Genomic DNA, 21211 nt, shown 5'->3' with positions numbered 1-21211 from the left:
GGGTCACAGGGCCGCTGCTTACGTACCTCTTATGTCCCCCAAGTATTGGCGCCGAATGTATGACAGAGTTCCACGGAGTATGGGAGATCTTTCCATTTTCCGGTTTCTTCATTTTTTTTCTTCAAAGTTTTAAAGTTCTTGTCATACACATTTTTTGCTTGTTTGGTTGTAGTTACCCCAAGATATTTTATATTATTTGTGGGTATTGTGAAGGGTGATGTTTCTCTGATTTTTTTCTCAACCTGTTTATCATCTCTTTAAAGGAGGTCTACTGATTTTTCGACTTAATCTTGTATCCTGCTAAATTACTGAATGTGTTCATGAATTGTAGGAGCTCCCTTGGTAGAGTTCTTGGGGTCTCTTATGTATACTATCATATCATCAGCAAATAGTGAGAGTTTGACTTCTTTTCCAATTTATATCCCCTTGATCTCCTTTTGTTGTCTTATTACTGTAACTAGGTGTACTATATCTATTCAAGTACTATACTGAATAGATAAGGAGATAGTGGACAACCTTGTCTTGTTCCTGATTTTAGTGGGATCAATTTGGATTTCTCTCCATTTAATTTGATGTTGGCTGTTGGCTTGCTCTGTATTGCCTTTTTGTGTGTGTGTTTAGATAAGTTTCTTCTATCCCTGCTTTCTCCAAGACTTTTGTCATGAATGGCTGTAGTAATAGGAGCGGTGGGGCTGCGTCCCCAGCACCCCGGCCGCCTGGCTAGCTTATGCCCCGAAATAACAACACACAAATTGTATTTATTTAAACACTGCTTGGCCCATTATATCTATCCTCTTCTCGGCTAACTCTTGCACCTGGACTAGCCCATTTCTAATAATCTGTGTAGCATCAGTCTTACCTGGAAGGATTCTAGCCTACGTCCATCCTGGGTTGGAGCTTCATTGCGTGTGCCTCAGAGAGCAGAGCTATCATGTCTGCCCGGGAGAGGGGAGCATGGCGTCTCTCTGAGCTCACTTCCTCTTCCTCCCAGCATTCTGTTCTGTTTATTCCTCCCATCTATGCTTTAACCTATCAGGGCCAAGCAGTTTCTTTATTGCTTAACCAGTGAAATCAACAGATTGATATATGACATTCCCACATCACTTCCCCTTTTTCTGTTTAAACAAAAAAAAAGGCTTTAACTTTAACATAGCAAAATTACATATAACAAAACAGTTATCAAGTAAAAATTACAATATTTACATCTATTTTATCTTTCTCATAACAAAGGAAAACAACTTAACTATCTATCTATTCTTCAACTGCCTCAAAGACCCCAGAAGGATACAATATTACCTAAGCAAACAAGAAATAAGCAACTTTCAAAACTCTAGAAATGACAGAGACATTTTGCTGCCTGGACAGTCACCCAAAGTTCCTCTGTACCGTTGGGCATCCATCTTCAGCCTACAGGCCCATAGTATCCAGAGACATTTCCATAAAGCAGGACATTTCAAAGTCAGTTCAGTCACTATCTGTTGTGTCTTGCAAAATGTCTCGCAGACTCTTTCATGAATCAGGAACCCCAAAAGATCATCTCACCTTTAGGCAAGTTCAGTAGTCCTCTCTCTGTGGGTTCTCTGTGTCCAGTTTATGCAATTGTCCAGGCAAGAGCAGTTTCTTGCCCAAATGGCTATCAAACTCCATAAAGTGCCTCTTCGATGCCCATCTTCTTGAAGTAGATTGGTGCTGCCAGGAGCAGAGTGTCTCATTGTCATGAAAAGTCCTAAATTATTAAAACATTTAAAATGCAATATTCTATAATCTTTGAAAGATATGAAGAATGCCTATCTAAAATATATCTATGTACATCTAGAAAATCTTAACTAACATGACTACAAACTTGACTATTATGATTATCTATTAACAACCTATATACATTATATTTTAAGTGGACTACACAATCACAATACCTTAATCAAGATCAGAAATACATATACATATAACAAAATTGACCTTAAGTTTATATCACTAAAGCAAAATCCATATCAATGCAAATTATTCATACCTATATCAAATGGCTGTTGAATTTTTATCAAATGATGAGCACCTATTTATTTTTTCTGGTCCTCACCTGACTTTCAGGTCCACTATGATTCCAAGGCTTCTCTCTTTGTTCTGCAGCTTGGGGTGTGGCCACCTGTCACTCTAGTTTTCCCTTTCCCTCCCCTACAGGGATGATCATGGCAGATCTATTTATAACTGCTAAAACACGGAGATATCTAGTGTCCTCCATGAGTAAACAGCAACTGTATTTCAAGCAGGCAAAAAAAAGTATTTTCACTGCATCCTCCCCAGGTACTTATGTTGGTTAAAATATAGATGATAAGACCTATATCAGTTTATTATTTTTATAATATCCAAAGCTGGCTAACTTACAAGAAATATAAATATGCCTACCTACTGTTCTGAAGGCTGGGGCATTTATTTATTTTGGGTTTTATTTGCGGGGGGGAGTTGGTTTTTTAAGACAGTTTCTCTCTAGCTATAAAGCCTTTCCTTTAGAAAAGGTTGGGCTTGAACTCACAGAGATCTACTTCTTCTGTCTTCCAATTTCTGGGATTAAAGTCATATGCCACCACTGCCTGACAAGGTTGGAACATTTCATATCAAACTACCAATATCTTGCTAGTGATTTTCCATCGGGGCTCCCATGGTAAGAGTCAGGTAGCTTGAAAGGTCAGTGATGTTCCTTTCCCCACTTGTGACAGTCCTGTGACATGAAATTTAGGACTTCAAATTGCTACTGAAATGTACTATATTCTTAGCCCTTGATTTTGAAAAAAATTTTTACTGCAGGTAAAATGCTATCAAGCAGCACAGCATGCTGGGGGGTGTGGGCGTGTGTGTGTGTGTGTATGTGTGTGTGTGTGTGTGTGTGTGTTTGTAGTGAAAATAGGAAACTAATCTTTTGAGCTCTTTGAGGAAGTTGTCACATGTACCCAGTCTTTAGCCTGTATGCAGCCCCTGCATAAGACAGCATGTATGGAAACCAAAATCAATTATGCCTCCAGCAAAAAGGGAACACTATGCTGAATGTGGTGATTGTCCATTTGGGGCAAGTTTTTCTTGTATTGTATATTGTATACTGACCTCAATCCTAGTCTTCTGTTGCCTTGGCATCCTGACTTCCAAATGAACATATGTGTAACACCCAGATGTACCCTGCTTCTTTTTTCTTGAGGCACTGTCTTGTTCTTTATCCCCTATTGTCTGGGAACTCGCTATGTAGTCTAGATTGTCTCAGGCTCCCAAGTATTGCAGTTACAGGCATGACCTCCCACACCTGTCATCATCAATAGTTCTTAGCTGAAGCATATTTTTCTTTAAACTAATCTAATATTTATTCTTTACATGTGAATGTGCGCTTGTGCTAAGTCAATATGAGGGTGGAAGTTAAAGGAAAACTGGCAGGATTTGGTTCTGCTCTTCCGCCATGTGGTTTCTATGGATGGAACTAAGAGCTTCAGGCTCGGGGCCCAGTGGTTTTCCCATCTTTCTGGATCTGCAGCACATTTCTAAGTTAGGGATCATACAGTATTTGGAAACAGTGCTATCATGTTGTATGGAAAGTATAGAAACAATTTTGTATGCATTAGGAAACAACAAGGACAATAACAACAAAACTCACATGTCTTGCTTTAAGGTATGTACAACTTCTGTGGTTGTACTGCCAAGTTTTATGGCAATTGAACATAATCTAGAAAAATTTGAGGAAAAGAAGTCTCAACAGAGAAAAATGTTTCCATAATATTGTGCTGCAGTCAAAATGAAGGGCATTTTCTTAAATAGTGATTAGTGGGCTAGTCACCAGCTCATTGTTGATGAAGCCAATCCCAAAATGGCTTTCCTGGGTTCTATAAGAAAGCTGGCTGAGCAAGCCATAGAGTGCAAGTCAGTAAGCAGGACCCCTCTATGGCCTCTGCTTCAGTGCCTACCTTTAGGTTCCTACCATGCTTGTGTTTCTGTCCTCACTTATTTTGATGGTAAATTGTTACATGAAACTGAGTGAAATTAACTTGTTTTTCCACACTTTACTTTTTTGGTCATGGTGCTTCATTATAACATTAGTAAATCTAAGACAGCGATGGTCTGAATCTGTAACCTTCAAGACCTGCCTTGCATTTAACAAACATTATCATTGATTATTGCTGCATGATTTGCTACTTATGAAAATACTTTTTTTCTTTCATGACAGGGTTTCTCTTTGTAGCCTTTATGGTCATCCAACTCACTCTACTTATCAGGCTGATCTTGAACTCCAGAGATCACCTGCCTCTAACTTGCATTTTTGACCAGCAGCATAAATACAAGTTAAAGTCCTACAGTGATAGCACATGCCTTTAATCCTAGCACTTGTAAGGCAGAGTCAGGCAGATCTCTGTGAGTTTGAGACCAGTCTGGTCTATAAGAGCTAGTTCCAGGACAGGCTTCAAAGCTACAGAAAAACCTTGTCTCAAAAAATAAAAATTAAAAAACAAGTTAGAACAAAAAATTGAATGAAAAATGTAATTTTGTTGCTAGGTAGAACCTGGAAATGTTGTCTTTTTAGAAGAATGTGTATGAAATGACTTTATGTGGCAAAAAACATAGAAAGTTGTATACAGAATTTAATTTGCTATCCTTGTAGGACCAGGAAGATGGGAATGTTAAAAGAAATGGCAGAAAGTGGAGATTGAGATCATAGCATTTCAGATGGAAAAAGACAGACCATAGAAGTTAAAGCTAGAAGTCATTTGTGTGATATTTTGGCCATTTTTTATTCTGGAGATTTAGTAAATCAGAATTAAGAAATAGTGGGCTAGTTCCTTAACTGGAATATTGAATCTGTTGAATGGTTATTACTGATGTCCTCGGTCTGCTCTCTTGGTTTGCTCTGTGATTTGCAGGGGTGACGGATGGAGAAGTGGATGATGATGGGTGTATTGGCAGTTTTGGGGGCAGACTGGAATTTGTAGCTTACAGGGTCTGATCGATGGGGTGGGGTTGTTGCAGCAGCCTACCTGGAAGATGCTTGCCTGCTATCTGGCTAGACAAGCTGTGGTAGATGGGGGAGGGGCCCAGGGTTTTGCCCTGGTACCGAGAGCCTAGAGAGTGGGTCGTCCAAGTGCAAGGGTGATCACTCACCTCGTGATCTCCTCTGTACAGTTCTAGTCTGTTCTTCACAGTTCCTCTGAGGTAGCAGAGTATAGGTGGGTTTGATCCTGGGGTGGGACTTGTAGCTTACAGGGTCCAGTTGATGGGGTGGGGGTTTTGGAACAGCCTGTTGTGGGAGCTGCGGGCTGCATTCCTGCCTCCCCAGCTCCCAGCCACCTGGCTAGCTTATGCTCCGAAATAACAACACACAAATTGTATTCTTTTAAACACTGCTTGGCCCATTATATCTAGCCTCTTCTCGGCTCTCGCACCTGGACTAGCCCATTTCTAATAATGTGTGTAGCACCCCAAGGTGCGCTTACCGGGAAGATTCTAGCCTATGTCCATCCTGGGTTGGAGCTTCATCATGTCTGCCCCAGAGAGGAGAGGAATTGGCATCTGTCTGAGGCATCTTACCTCACCTTCTCTTCCTCCCAGCATTCTGTTCTGTTTACTCCACCCACCTATGTTCTAACCTATGAGGGCCAAGCAGTTTCTTTATTTTTTAACCAATGACCTTCCTCCATCAACAGCCTACCTTCAGGAAGCTGTCCTGCTTGCTGACTAGAGAAGTGTGGCAGGTGGGGGTGGGTCGCAGGGTTTTGCCCCATTACTGAGGGCCTAGAGAGTGGGGTGCTCTGCTGGGTGGGTAATCATTTACCTCTTGGTCCACTCTGTGCAGTCTCAGCCTGTTCAGTAATATTATGAATAGAGCATAGATTATATTTTGAATCAGAGTACAGCTTCTTTTCTCCCAGTATGCATTGAGGCTACCAAGTAACCAGGCAATCTACATAAACAGTCAGGAGGAAGCTGATGGCTGTTGATCAAATAGCACATTTACCAGACACTGAAGTTTCTATGGACCTAGGTCTGGAGTTTTACTCTAGGCAGTAGAAAGAAACATAAGGGACCCAGTCTTCTAAATTATCAGTTCTGGGGTATGCTGTTATCAGTTATTCTGGTCCTGTAGTAAAGCTAGAGCAGCAGCTTTTATAGATAGTAATTCTATGTCCTTGGAGCTCTGTGGTTATCTTAAGTGGGATGCTCTTTGCCTGTGTACTGACTGAATGCCTACTGATAAAGATAATTACAGGAAGGCAGATCTCTGTGTATACCTAGGGGAGAGGAAAGGAAGACTGGTAGTGGGAAACTATTTTTAAGAAACAGTTCTGAACTATGGGAAGTAATTCCCAAATATGTAACAGAATGGGAGTTAGTAACATCTCCAACAAAGTTCACCCACTTTATTCACAAAGCAACAATGCCCAAAAAGCTTTCTTTTTGCTTTAACCTTTATCAGATCCCTTGGTTATGGTAAGTCACTTGTGAAGAAATGGCTAAACAATTACTGTATAATGTTGCAGCTCGTATCAGTAACACATCTTAAAATAATATTCCACAATATTTCACCCCTGTTGTCTAATAACAAAATGTTTTAACTTTAACATAGTAAAACTTTGTACAAGACAATTATCAAGGAAGAATTACATTTACAATATTCAGTTCATTTGTATTTAGCAAATTCAGAGAAAACACTCTATTATTCATCTCATCTTAGTGATTCCAAAGATCAATAGCTAATTTACTTTCTATCATAGCTACAGAAAACTACAACTCTATTTATTCTTTAACTCCATTCAAGACCTCAGGAAAAATTAATATTACCTAACAACCGAGACCTCTGCCTGGACAGTCACCTAAAGTTCCCCTGAAACATTGGGGAATCCATTTTGTCTGACAGGCCTAGAGCATCTGGCAGACTTTTCAATGAAGCAGAAAATTTGAAGTACTACCCTGCCTTATATTTGCAAAGTTCATGAGTATTTTCCTTTGTGTCCTAAAGAATTTCTCACAGACTTTTTTGAAGCAAGAATCATGAAGGATTGTGCTACCTTGTTTTAGCAAAGTTCAGAATTCACTTTTCTGTGGGTCCTGCATGTTCACTCTGCACAGAATACTGAAGTAGTCAAGGCAAAAGCACTTTCTTGCCCAAATGGTTAGTCTTGCAACAATGAAAGCAAACTCCAGTGGAGTTTCTTTGATACCAATCATCATTTTATTAAGTAAATTAGTACTGCCAGGAGCAAATGTGTTTCATTATCATGAGAAACCTTATGTTAACAAAACATTTTAAATGCCATATTCTAAAGGTTTTTGAAGTGTTTGAAGACCATTTATCTATCTAATATATATTCAATTTGGAAAATATCTAATGTTACTACAAGTTTGATTATCATAGATTAACTACTAACCCAATTTCTTAATTATACATTGCATTTAAATGAGCTGCATAAGCTCAATTCTCCAATAAAGAGTAGAAACATGTATAGTGAAACAAAAATGAACTTTAAATTTTTATTGGTATACCAAAATTTATGCCTATGCAAAATATTTGAGTGTAAAGTGGTTTTTTTAAAACTATGTTCCTATATACCCCTAAATGATAACACACACACACACACACACACACACACACACACACACACACATATACACACACACACACACCTATAACCCACCAAATATCCATAAGCCTCCCACACCACTCTTGGGAATTCGGGCATCATGTTCCCCAAATTGCTCTGCAGTCTGTGGGTGAAAACATCTTTAGAGTCAGAGAGAAACAATTTGAGATAATGTCCAATTCCAGGGAAGACAAGATATAATCTTTGTTGAAAGATGTCACATTTCAAGATTCAGGCCTTATCTGATCAAACCTGTTTCATTTCATTCCTGAAGGAATCTATAGCTTGTCATCTTTTGTGGGAACAAAAGCAAAAACTCTTCTCCAAAGCACTTTTTTTTTATATGACAAATATATTTTTGACTTCCATTTTAAAGTTAAATGTATCTATCTTTGTCCAGTTTTACAGTCTTGTTCACAATAATCCATAAACTGTTATTTTTGTTCTTTTGGGGAGCTCACCACCAAGTTCCCAAATACATAACATATGTGGAGGCTTATTCTTAATTATAAATGGTTGGCCTTAGCTTGGTGTGGTCTTGCCCATTTTCCTTAACTTTAAATTATGCTGTCTACATTTTGCGTTGTGCTTTTTTCTTTTCTTCTATATATCGTACTTTTACTCTTACTCCTTGGTGACTGATTGTGTGGCTGTGTGGCTGGCCCCTAGAGTCCTCCTCTCCTTGTTCTCTGGCTCCTTCTTTTCCTCCAAGATTTCTTCTATATATTCTCTCTGCCTGCCAGCCCCTCTTATCCTTTCTCCTGCCTGACTGTATGCTATTATGCTCTCTTTGAATTGTTTGAGTGCTGAGGAAGGAGCAACAGCTGCTAAAAGATATTTGTTTATAAATGCTGCTGAACTAATCCAAGATAGATATTTTGAAAATACCTTGATTTCAGAATTTGGATCTAAGGTTATGATACTTTGGAAAAGAGATTCTTCTTTTGTTTTTATAGAGGATGAGACCCTGTGGATTGCTTCTATCCCAATAGGGTATGACAGACCACGCCCTCCTGAAAGGTTGCTATGAACACTCTCAAAAAATTACTAAACTCAACTGCTGACTGAGATGAATCTAGCACACAGGTTACACCATAAAAGACCTGATTAACAGCGCCCCCATACAGCAGGAAGCAGTTTAGAGAGAAAAAACTGCACCCATGTCCCAAATTTTGTTTATAAATGTTCTTTTACATTTAAAGGGGGATATGATATAGATAGGAATAATTTGCATTGATATGGATTTTGCTTTAGTGATTTAAATTTAGGGTCAATTTTGTTAAATGTATATGTATTTCTGACCTTGACTAAGGTATTGTGATTATGTCATTCATGTAAAAATGTAATGTATATAGGTTGTTAATGGATAATCATTAATAATAATCAAGTTTGTAGTCATTTTAGATTTTCTAGATGTACATAGATATATTTTAGATAGATATTCTTCATGTCTTTCAAAGACTACAGAATATGACATTTAATGTCTTTAATAACTTAGAGCTTTTCATGACAATGAGACACATTTGCTCCTGGCAGCACCAATCTACTTCAAGAGGAAGATGGGCATCGAAGAGGCTCCTTATGGAGTTTGATAGCCATTTGGGCAAGAAAGTGCTCTTGCCTGGGCTGTTGCATAATGGACACAAAGAACTCGCAGAAAGAGGACTGCTGAACTTGCCTAAAAATAAGATTGTCTTTCGGAGTTCCTGATTCATGAAAGAGTCTGTGAGACATTCTGCAGGACACAGCAGAAAGTGACTGAACTGTCCTTGAAATTTCCCGCTTCATGGAAATGTCTACTGGATACTATGGGACTGTAGGCCGAAGATGGATGCTCCAACGATATAGGGGAACTCTGGGTGACTGTCCAGGCAGCGAGATGTCTCTGTCACTTCTAGAGTTTTGGAAGTTTCTTACATCTTGTTTACTTAGGTAATATTATATCCTTCTGGAGTCTTTGATGAAGTTGAAGACTAGATAGATAGTTATTGTTTTCTTTAGTTATGATAAAAGATAAAGTAGATATAAATATTGTAACTGTAATTCTTACTTGATAACTGTTTTGTTATATGTAATTTTACTGTGTTAAAGTTAAAGCCTTTCCTTTTTGTTTAAACAGAAAAAGGGGAAATGATATAGTATTGTTATCTGTCAACCTGTTTGTGTTGATTTCATTGGTTAATAAAGAAACTGCATTGGCCCTTGATAGGACAGAAAATTAGGTAGGCAGAGTAAACAGAACAGAATGCTGGGAGGAAGTGAGGCAATTGCCATGCCTCTCCTCTGTGGAGTAGACACGATGAAGCTCCTGCCCAAGATGGACATAGGCTAGAATCCTTCCTGGTAAGCTACTGCCTCGTGGTACTACACAGATTATTAGAAATGGGGTAGTCGAGATGTGAGAGGTAGCCAAGAAGAGGATAGAGCTAAGGGGCCAGGCAGTGTTTAAAAGAATACAGTTTCCGTGTAATTATTTTGGGTAAAGCTAGCCAGTGGCCGGGAGCTGGGTGGCGGGAACTAGCCATTCAGGTACTTATTAGACCATCAAGTATTTTGTATGGGCACAGCAACATAGCTTCACAGTGTTAAGTAAATGCAACACACTTTTGCATCTTCAAATTTCCTTAGAATAACCAAATGTAACACATCTTAAAATATAACATTTCCCCTCTTTGTCTAAACAAAAATGAAAGATTTTAACTTTAACCTATTAAAACTACATACAATCCAAACAACTATCAAGTAAGAATTATGTGTACAATAAGCTGTCCATTTGTACTTAGCATATTCAGAGAAAATAATGCATGATCTATCCTATCATAATGAATCCAAAATTTGACACCTAACTTACTTTCTATCATAACTAAGAAAACCTGCAACTATAACTATCTAATCTTTAGCTCCATCAAAGACACAGAAGGATGTAATATCATCTAACAACAGAGACATTTGGCTGCCTGGAAAATCACCCACAGTTCCTCTGTGATGTATGGGTATCCATCTTTGGCTTACAGGCCCAGAAGAGCTGCAAAACTTCTCAGTGAAGCAAAAAATTTGAAGGTCTATTGTACCTTATGTTGACAAAGTTCAGCAGCCTTTTTTCCTGTGTGCCCTCCATGTTCAGCCTGCACAGCACATTGCCAGCAGTCATAGGCAAGAGCAGTTTCTTTGCCCAGTGGCTAATCTTGCTGCAATGAAAGCAAATTCCAGTCCAGTTTCTTCAGTTGTGTATGATCTCTGAAGTAAATTGTTGCTGCCAGAAGCAGATGTGTCTCATTGTCATGAAAACCTTAAGTTAACAAACCATTATTAATTATTAGGAGGAGCCCTTCAGGATAAAATTCCTCATTGGGGATATGATATGAATCTCTGTAGAATCAGCCTATTTCCTGTTGCTTGTGTCTACTGTGTTATGGTTGAAACTAATCTGTCTAGCTTCCTTGTGGTGTCATGCCTTCACCATTATTATAGACTCTGTTCCTACATCATATACAATTCAATAGAAGTAACTGCTATTCAGTGTTAAGGCAGTTTGGTAGTCTACTGTTTTAATTTTTGCTTGTTTGTTTTCAAAGACAAGGATTGTCTGTGTAGCCCTAGCTGTCCTGAAAGTAGCTCTGTATACCAGCCTGGCCCCACAGTAAGAGTTCCCTGGACTGTGGCTCCCAAGTGCTGGAATTAAAGGTGTGCCAACATTCCTGACTTTCTTGTTTTCATATTATTGGATGATGGTTTTGCCTCTGTCAAGCATATACTGTTGTCCTGAGCTTTACCCATATCTTAAATTTTAAAATTTGGCAAAGGTCATCATTCTGTGTCTCAGAATGGCATGTATTCATGACTTTAGTCCTAGCTGAGTTTTCTTAGCCTTTGGATCGCAGGTGCATAACCTTATTCCTGACTGTTGTATTTGTTCTGAATTTTTTATTGAATATGAGTATTTTACCTGTATGCATGGATATGCTCCATATGGGTACATGGTTCTCACAGTAATCAAAAGATGGTCCCAGAAACTCTGAACTTGGAATAATGGAAAGTTATGATCACCCATGCATGTGCCTAAGCCCAACTATATGCAAGACCAGCAAGAGTTCTTTACTATTGAGCCATTTTTCCTGCCTTGTATTGGTTATTTGTGATTAACATTCATTTTTCTGTTGTTTTAATCTATCCATTTGTAACTTCTTAAATATACAGTGCCTCTTAGTAAAATCATTTTGATGTTACAGTTTAAATAGGGGCATTTTAGGTTTCTGGAAGATGAATAAAGAACTGGAGTGAATGCATAACACTTCGTTAGAACTTCCGCAAAAACCCTGAGTTTTTCCTCATCTTTTTTTTTTTTTCTTTTTTGTTAGACTGACTTTTTGCATGGGAAACAGTGTCTTAATATGTACTTCTTGCTGTCCTGGAAATGACTACATAGACTAGGCTGGCATTCAACTCAGAGGCAGTACATGCCTCTGCTTTGGAGTGCTGGGATTAAAGGCAAGAGTCATTGCACCCAGGTTGCCCATCTTATTTTTCTCTTATCTAGTTAGGAATTGTTTATATACAATTTCTCTCATGTGTCCCCGTACTGTTGATCTGTTTGTCTTTCTTTTTCAGTAGGCTTTTCTCTTGCAAGGTGATATCCCTTTCAAAGGGAACAGAAATGACAAAGGTGAATCTCCTATTCAATTTCCTTCTAAAGTAACTTGGTGATTCAATTATTATGTCTATGTCATGGAATAAGAGTGTGGAACACCAGAGTTATATGACTATACTGTCAAAGAAGTATATATGTATAATATTGCCAGTAACATGTTTTCTGTTATACATGTGTATGGGATATTTTAGAATGCAGTGACCTATGATGACGTGCATATCGACTTCACTTGGGAAGAGTGGAATTTGCTAGATCAATCCAAGAAGACTCTCTACAAAGATGTGATGTTGGAGACCTACAGGAACCTCACTACCATTGGTAAGACTGAATTTTCCTTCATGTGTTAAAATTTTAAGGGGACAACTGTTTGTTGGTTCTTGATGTTCTTCTGTAATTTGATTGAGAAAGAAGAAGAATGAGGTGAGTACAACAGGCATAGTTCTAAAGTTCACTAGAGATAGTAGTTTTTTTTTCAAATTTGCAGTAATAGAACATTTATTTTCTGGCATTATCTTTTAGGATACAACTGGGAAGACCATAATATTGAAGAACATTGTCAACATTCTAGAAAACATGAAAGGTAATTTTCATGTGCAAGCTGATACAAATGTGCCTCTGAAGAAATTGTAATCTGTCCTGGAATTTTTAAACAAAAGCAACAGTGTGAATGATCACAACTTAAAGTGCATCGGAGATTATTAAATCCTTACAAAAGCATATAAGATTGGTGAGTTTCATATGTAAGGCATCTTTTTAAGAAAGAAGTCAAGGAAACAATGCCTTAACATATGTTGCCATTTTAATTATAGCTCCATGAGAGCTATGATGTAGAATTGTCATTCCATTTATTTCATATTGCTCACATTGCAAAAGGTATACACATTGAAGAGCTGATAAGTATATCTCCAAAACTTTGTAATACACAAATTGACCTTAGTAAAACTAGTATAACTCATATACTTGTGACTGTGATAAGTGCTAAGTTTTTTGAGGTGGCAGAGTCAAGGGGCAAGGGGCAGTTGTTCTAGAGGAACCTTAATACCTATATCACAAGTCTATGAGGACAGAAAGTCAAACTGTGTATTCAATGGGAAATCTTATGTTTTTTATTCTTCCTTCATTAGCTCTATTATATTTCTGTCTGGTTACAAGACATATGAGCATAGGCATGTGGAAAGATATAGCATACCTCCCTCTCAGAATAATTAGAAGATATGTAACAGTCCCCACATTGAGTATTCTTGTTGAATTTGATTAAAGTATAGAAGTAATTTCTTTTTTATTTCTATTGTTAATTCATTAACAAACTCACATGGCCTAAAAGCCCCATGAGTACTAGGACTGTATAAATACTTCTGTTTGCCCTAGTGCAGGTAGCAGATGTAGTATCACAGTATAGGAAACTTTATGAATGCAATCAGGGTGGTAAAGGTTTGATTTTTTTCCAGTTCTATTCAAATTTCTGAAAAATCTCATATAGAAAATAGGTTCTGTAAATGAGAACCATGTAATAAAGGATGTTACCATCACAAGTTTCTCCAAAGATGCAAAACAAATCATAGTAAAGGGTAAACACAATTATAAAACTTTAAGATAATGAGAACCATGTAATAAGGGATGTTACCATCACAAGTTTCTCCAAAGATGCAAAACAAATCATAGTAAAGTATAAACACAATGATAAAACTTTAAGATATAATTCTTCTTTACAATTGGACCAAATTGTAAAATTAATTCATAAAGAGAAAGAAGATTCAACAGTGAATTGAATATGATAATGCTTTATATGTGCCATTATATCTTTGCAGACATGAAAGAAGTCAAACTGGAGAGAAAACTTCTGAATATACTCAATGTACTACAACCTTTGCATATAACAGTCATCTTCAAAAGCATGAAAGAACACATACTAGAGAGAAACTCTATGAATGTAATGAGTTTGTTAAAGCCTTTGGACATCACAGTCATATTCAAATGCATAGAAAAACACATACTGGAGAGAAACCATATGAATGTAATCAGTGTGGCAAAGCCTTTGTTTATCACAGTCATCTTCAGATGCATAAAAGAACCCATACTGGAGAGAAGCCCTATGAATGTAATCAATGTGGTAAAGCCTTTGCATCTCACAGTCACCTGCAGATGCATAAAAGAACCCATACTGGAGAGAAGCCCTATGAATGTAATCAATGTGGTAAAGCCTTTGCCCAAAAGGGCAATCTTCAAATGCATAAAAGAACCCATACTGGAGAGAAACCCTATGAATGTATTCAGTGTGGTAAAGCCTTTGCATCTAAAGGTCATCTTCAAACGCATAAAAAAACACATACTGGAGAGAAACCCTATGAATGTAATCAATGTGGTAAAGCCTTTGCATCTCACAATTATTTTCAGATGCATAAAAGAACCCATAGTGGAGAGAAACCCTATGAATGTAATCAAAGTGGTAAAGCCTTTCCATCTCCCAGTTATCTTCAAATACATAAAAGGACACATACTGGAGAGAAGCCCTATGAATGTAGTCATTGTGGTAAAGCCTTTTCATGGATGTGTAGTCTTCGAAAACATGAGAAAAAATCATACTGCAGAGAACCTCTATAAATGTAGTCAGTGAGGTAAAATTTTGCCCTTCATGCAGGAGTAAAACTTACTGTGTGCAATCAATATTTACAGTCTTTGCATATCACAGTAATCTTTGACTACCTGAAAAAATATTGAGGGCTTCTTATTGCAATCATTTGGTAAGATCTTTAGCCAGCACACTTATAATCAGTTGCACAAGAGTATTTATTAAGTAGAAAAAAATTTGTGTCAAAATCTGTTCAAGCATTTTTATATCTGATTTTATATTGTTTGTACCAGCAAACTCATGAAAAAATAATTTATGAATTTATGAAGCCATATATATGTATAGGGTAGAAGGGCTAGCTAACGAAAAGCACCCTGGCTCTAAAGCCAGCACTTGTTAAAGACACATACTTTGGTGCTGAAATCAGAGTCAATGAAACACACCTTACCCCTGAGTTCAGAGCCAATGAAAGAAACTCGCTGACCCCGAAAACAGATCCCAAATGTTAAAAGGGGACAATGAAGAAACACACATTTTCCCTGGACCTGGAGCCAAAGAAACACACTCTACCCCTATCCAACGGAGCACAGAACCAGTTGATGTGGGATTCCTTTCTGTATATGTGTTGCTTTTATTGGTTAATGTTTTCCCTTCCCCCATCCTGACCATCATATTCCCTCTCAAGTTATCCTCCCCTTCCCTTCCACCCTCCTCCCTTTCTAACCTCCCTTCTCGCTCCACCCCCTTACTCCCATTTTTATAAGGAGCTCTTTCTATTTACCCTTCCCAAGGAGAAACTATATATGTTTCTTTTAGGGTTCTCCTTGTTACTTAGTTTATCTGGGGCTAAGGACTATAGGCTTTCTATCCTTTGCTTTACAGCTAGTATCCACTTATGAGTGAGTACATTCCATGCTCATCTTGAAATTTGCATGCAAATGGATCAAATTAGAGAAAAACATTCGGAGTGAGGTAGCCCAGACTCTAAGAGAATTCTAAGAGACATTTATATCTCTCCCTTTGGTAAACAAATAGTGAAATAGCAGATACATGAAATTCTAATTTCCCTAGGAATTTTATTGTGGAATAAGACCGATTCCTCCAGATGAGAATGTCTCTCCTGAAGAAACATTCACTCTTTATTTGACCACTTTGCAGTAGAGACAGGATCTAAGGTTGGGGGACATTTGAGAGATGTTAAAACTTTCACTACATGGCTTAGTTTTATTGCTTAGTTGTGTATATCTCTTGCCATTTATCTCAACCTGTTAGGACCCCAAGAATGGATTAACTGCCTTATGTCTTCCTCAGTGTTCCAAATTAGTCACAATGAAAAAAAGTCATGTTTTTAATTTTTTATAATAATTTGCTCATTTTTCTTTTTTATTGCCCTCTTTTTATTTTGAAGAATAATCTCACTATGAATCTCTGGGTATCCTGGAGCTCACTATATAGACTAAGTTCTTGTAGAACATCAGATTTGCCCACCTTGTCTCCAGTATACCTGATTTATAGGTGCGCACACAGCAGACAACCAGCCGAAAAAGACTCCCATCAACTGCAGCCCTTCTGCCTCAAAATCCACTGTTTTTCAAATACAAGCCATATTGCTTTTTTTTGTCTTTGAGTCTATTGTAATTTATCAAGTGACTTTGGCAAGGTACTGTCCTTATTTTATATATAGTAAAGCTCTGGCTTATGCAGATAAGTATTTTTTTTAATATACTTGTATAGCTTCATCTTATTCATCTCATCCTTCTAGTGACTCACTAAATGAAGTTGAAGCCATCTAAGCCAGCTATGGTGGCATAGGCCTGTAACCATGATACTTAGTGGAGGCAAGAATTCAGAGTCGTCCAAGATGAAAATGGTCATTAGGGTATGGTGGGAGGCCGATGGAACCTTGGGAGACTGTGATTATCTCAGGACAGTGTCCATAGTATCCCCTGTAGCTGTAAAACTTCAGGGCTATGGCACTAGGAAGTGTTAGCTGAGGTATTTACCATTCAAAGTTTTCTTGATAATATTTTCTCTTCAAGGCACTTAAGATACTTAAGGGTCAGACTCAAAAAAAAAAAAGAGTAAAATTCTCCTGTTAGTAGGTTATTTAGCCTCAGGCAGGGATGTTCTTTCTATTTGTATATCCAAAACCGAGTGTTCAGTACTGAAATCATAACATACAATGAATATAAATGTACTCAATAGGTCTCATAAATTAACACATATTTATTCACACATACTTAACAAGGCATGAATTTGAAGGGAAGAATTTGGAAACGGAGAGAGGACAAGGAAGAGTGAAAGTGATGTAGTAAGTTTTAATTAAAATGTATTAATTAAAATAATTTTTAATTAATTAATAAAATAATTAATTAAATAATTAATTAAATAATAATTAAATAAAATAATTAATTAAAATAAGTTTTAAATAAAATGTGTGGCTTGAGAGATATAGATTCACAGTTAAGAGCACTGGTGTTGTTGCAGAGGACACAGGTTAAATTGCCAGGAACCAGGATTGCTAACCATCTCCTATAACTCAAGTTTCAAAGGATATGATTCCCTCATCTGGCCTCTGCACGTACTGAACACAGACACATGAGAGCCAATACCCATTAACATAAAATAAAGCTTAAAATTCAGTTCTTTACAGTAATGTCACACAGTCTTGAGACAGCAGTCTCTGCAGCCTTCCTTTAAGCCAACTTGCATGGAGGTAAAAGAAGCCTCATTCTGAGGTTAGAATAGTTCAGAACAGCTGTTCATTTAAGATCATTATTCACAGTGGGGATATGTGACTTTTTTTTTTTTTTTTGATTTTTCGAGACAGGGTTTCTCCATAGCTTTTGGTTCCTGTCCTGGAACTAGCTCTTGTTGACCAGGCTGGCCTCGAACTCACAGAGATCCGCCTGCCTCTGCCTCCCGAGTGCTGGGATTAAAGGCGTGTGCCACCACCGCCCAGCGATATGTGACTTTCACATTTTTTTTTTTAAATTTGTGTTCTCTGTCTTTGGATTGTGTGAGCGTTGTGGCACTGATACATCTTTTAAATATATCATTTTTTTTTTTTTTTGGTTTTTCGAGACAGGGTTTCTCTGTGGCTTTGGAGCCTGTCCTGGAACTAGCTCTGTAGACCAGGCTGGTCTCGAACTCACAGAGATCCGCCTGCCTCTGCCTCCCGAGTGCTGGGATTAAAGGCTTGTGCCACCACCGCCCAGCGATATGTGACTTTCATATTTTTTTTTTTTAAATTTGTGTTCTCTGTCTTTGGATTGTGTGAGCGTTGTGGCACTGATACATCTTTTAAATATATCTTTTTTTTTTTTTTTTTTTTGGTTTTTTGAGACAGGGTTTCTCTGTGGCTTTGGAGCCTGTCCTGGAACTAGCTCTGTAGACCAGGCTGGTCTCGAACTCAGACTTTGCCTCCCGAGTGCTGGGATTAAAGACGTGCGCCACCACTGCCCGGCTTAAATATATCATTTAGATGTTAGACTATGATCTATTTTTTAAATCATGCATAATGGTATATTTATATTTAGCTAATAATGCTTCATCTAAAAGATAGTTTTGCTCTGTAAATCTATCTGCCTACGTGATTAGACTCGCATTCTCCTGTCCCTGTTTAAATTGTTCAGTGTATAATCTCAGGTAGGAACCTAAGAGACTTAAGGATGACAGCATATGTGGAATGCCAACTCTGTGCCAATCTGACTCCCCTTCTAGCATTGACCACCATTGCTTGTGTGTAGTTATTAAAGAGATTTTTCTTTATTAAACCTTTAAATGTGTGGAATGAGTCATCCTTGGAAAGTCATTAATTCTAGAACAGCAGCACCTCCAGACTTGTAAAAAAAATATTTCTGAGACAAATTTTCTTATGTTGAGTCTGGTAGCCTTGAGCCCACACCATTGCTCCCCCGGCCAATGACCTTGCTGCCCTTGTGATTATACCAACTACATTTTATATATTAAAGAACTCAACCACCAATGAGTCTTAAAATACCAAATTTGAGTCATGTAGTCAACTGTCCATTTCAGTAACAGAAAAAGGATTTGTTTGTGAAGCATGGCTTCTGCCTTCAGACCAAAATAAAAGGAATAGTTTATTGTATACACTGTAGAAAGAAACTGGGTAGGCAAACAGCTGCTGAAGTCACCATTATGAAATAGGACCCGATTGTGGCAGGATCAGTGATTTTTGTCATTTCCCAGCATTAATTTATCCATCTTAGGTAAATGATGGCAGGACAGATTTTGGGTGTACTATTTGGGAAGATTAGTTTGCACCAATGAATATTGAGTTTCCAACAATGAAATTCTCATATGCTGATATGGGCAATCCTTCTTGTCATGGTTATATCCATTAACTGTAGCTGTATATGTCAGGTCACAGGTCTTATGAGCTAACATTGAACATAATTGCATGGTGCAATAATACCAATAATTAATGCCAATCCCTTTATCAGGGTATGGTTTTCTCATTTTCAAAGTCAGTATGGCCTTTGTGTTTTCTCAATTATATTTATCTTTTTAAAAAGACAGCCGAGCGGTGGTGGCACACACCTTTAATCCCAGCACTTGGGAGTCAGAGGCAGGCGGATCTTTGTGAGTTCAAGACCAGCCTGTTCTACAAGAGCTAGTTCCAGGACAGGAATCAAAACCACAGAGAAACCCTGTCTCGAAAAACCAAAAAAAACAAAAAACAAAAAAAACCCCACAAAACCCCCAAAAACAAACAAACAAACAAAAAAACCAAAACAGTTATTTGTTTCAGTTTTTAAGTTTTATTTTCCTTAAATACACAATGCTTTAATCTCTTATTTGTTTCTATTTCCCATTGTTCGCAGGTCATTAAGAATTTCTTTTTATCTTTCTCAGTTGTTGCTAATTATTTGTTTAGAGCAATGTCTCTTGTAGTTTATGCTAGCCTCAAACTATGATTTGACAATTGCTTTAAACACCTTATCCTGCTTCTGCTGCCCAGTACTGGAAAGAAAGTTTTGCAACTACTTCAAGACTGGGTCTTAACTGGTCAGTGAGGAGAAAAATTAGACCAGTAGATGCGTGTCCTCCAGTATCTCTGGATTTTATTGCAAACTTACAAGTGAAGAGGAACCTGTGTAAGAATTGAATTCACTGCTGCAAGCTGCAGCATTATGCAGCAATTGCTCAGCCATCTTTGCATGAGTGACTTATCAGAATTAAGGGCTTTGATAAAGGTTAAACCAAAAGGCAAGGGTTGTGGGCATTATTCCTTTGTGAATAAGGTTTTTGTCTTTTGCTGGAGATTTTTCATTGTAGCGAACTCTCCTTTTGTTATATATTTGGAAATTAATTCCCACAGTTCAGAACTGTCTCCTATGCTTTTGGGGTTCACTGATCACATTCCCCTATCTATCTAGATACGAAAACAGCTTTCCATTATCAGGCTTTCATTCTTCATTCCCAGGGAAATGCAAAAATATCCCCTCCTCCAATTACCAAGCAAGCATTGGTCTGTTTTTATGGTCCAGGCCAAAGTATCCCATTTAAGATATTCACAGATATCCAAGGACATAGAATTACTACCTGCCCCAAACTGTTAATTCATAGCTGCCCAGATAGAAGAATAAGCTAGCCCTGGTTTTACCTCACTTATAGATACAGTAACCAAAAGCTAACCTTCATTAAAAGATTCCCAAATCCTTATGCCCACCTTCAACTCAGTTTAATGATGATTTTACTTCAGAAAATTTAACTACTTTTGTTTTACTCTCAAGGATAGCAAAACTGCTGATTAACTGCAAACCAGAGAATTCATAATTTTACTGAAAATAAACCGTTTAGTTCTTTACTAGTCACCCAAAAGTGTAGCATAGTGCACGAATCTTCTGCTCTAACATGATGATTGTTTTCCTTTCCTAACTTTCTCCCTTAAGGACTTCTCTGGACATGCATTAAGTCACTTCCACCTTTGAGCTAACAGCCATGAAAGTCTCTCTGTGTGAAAACTCTTATCTGATTTTATTGAGGAGAAAGAATTCCAGCCCCAGAACCTGCTATAGCTTGGGAATTGCTGGTTACAAGGGTATATGTGACTGGGAACATTTGTAATGGGAGGAGAACAAGATAGAATAAAGAGTAAGAAGGTGAAGAAGAACAAAAAGACATGGACAAAAAGAACTTGTGAGTAGATTTCATAACCCTCAGATTCTAGCCCCCTTCACTTATGGTGTGTTTAATTGAACTCTGAGGGAGGTTTCTTATGAACTGGACACTTGAGTACCGCATTAACTGACCAACTCTAAAACAGGTGTAGCCCCAGCAAAGAAAGGAATGGGCGAGAAGGAGCATGAAAGCTTTTCTCCTTTGGCCATAGTTCATTTAAGCAATAAGTAGTAAAGTAATCAA

The 21211-nt window shown here is 37.8% G+C and overlaps 1 protein-coding gene across 1 annotated transcript; it reads left to right on the top strand.

The window, feature by feature from the left end:
• Positions 1-12258: 12258 nt before the first annotated feature.
• LOC121449756 (zinc finger protein 120-like) lies at positions 12259-14873 on the top strand. The gene is made up of 4 exons (XM_041654438.1): positions 12259-12267; positions 12444-12570; positions 12772-12832; positions 14061-14873. The coding sequence occupies exons 1-4, from the start codon at positions 12259-12261 to the stop codon at positions 14851-14853; spliced, it is 990 nt and encodes a 329-aa protein (XP_041510372.1). The 3' UTR covers positions 14854-14873.
• Positions 14874-21211: the final 6338 nt, after the last annotated feature.

Source organism: Microtus oregoni, unplaced genomic scaffold, assembly GCF_018167655.1.
Source record: "Microtus oregoni isolate MIOR12 unplaced genomic scaffold, Mior012 000006F_ref0000085, whole genome shotgun sequence".
NCBI lineage: Eukaryota > Metazoa > Chordata > Mammalia > Rodentia > Cricetidae > Microtus > Microtus oregoni.
Note: the sequence above shows the minus strand (reverse complement) of the source record. Positions and strands in the feature narration are given on the sequence as shown.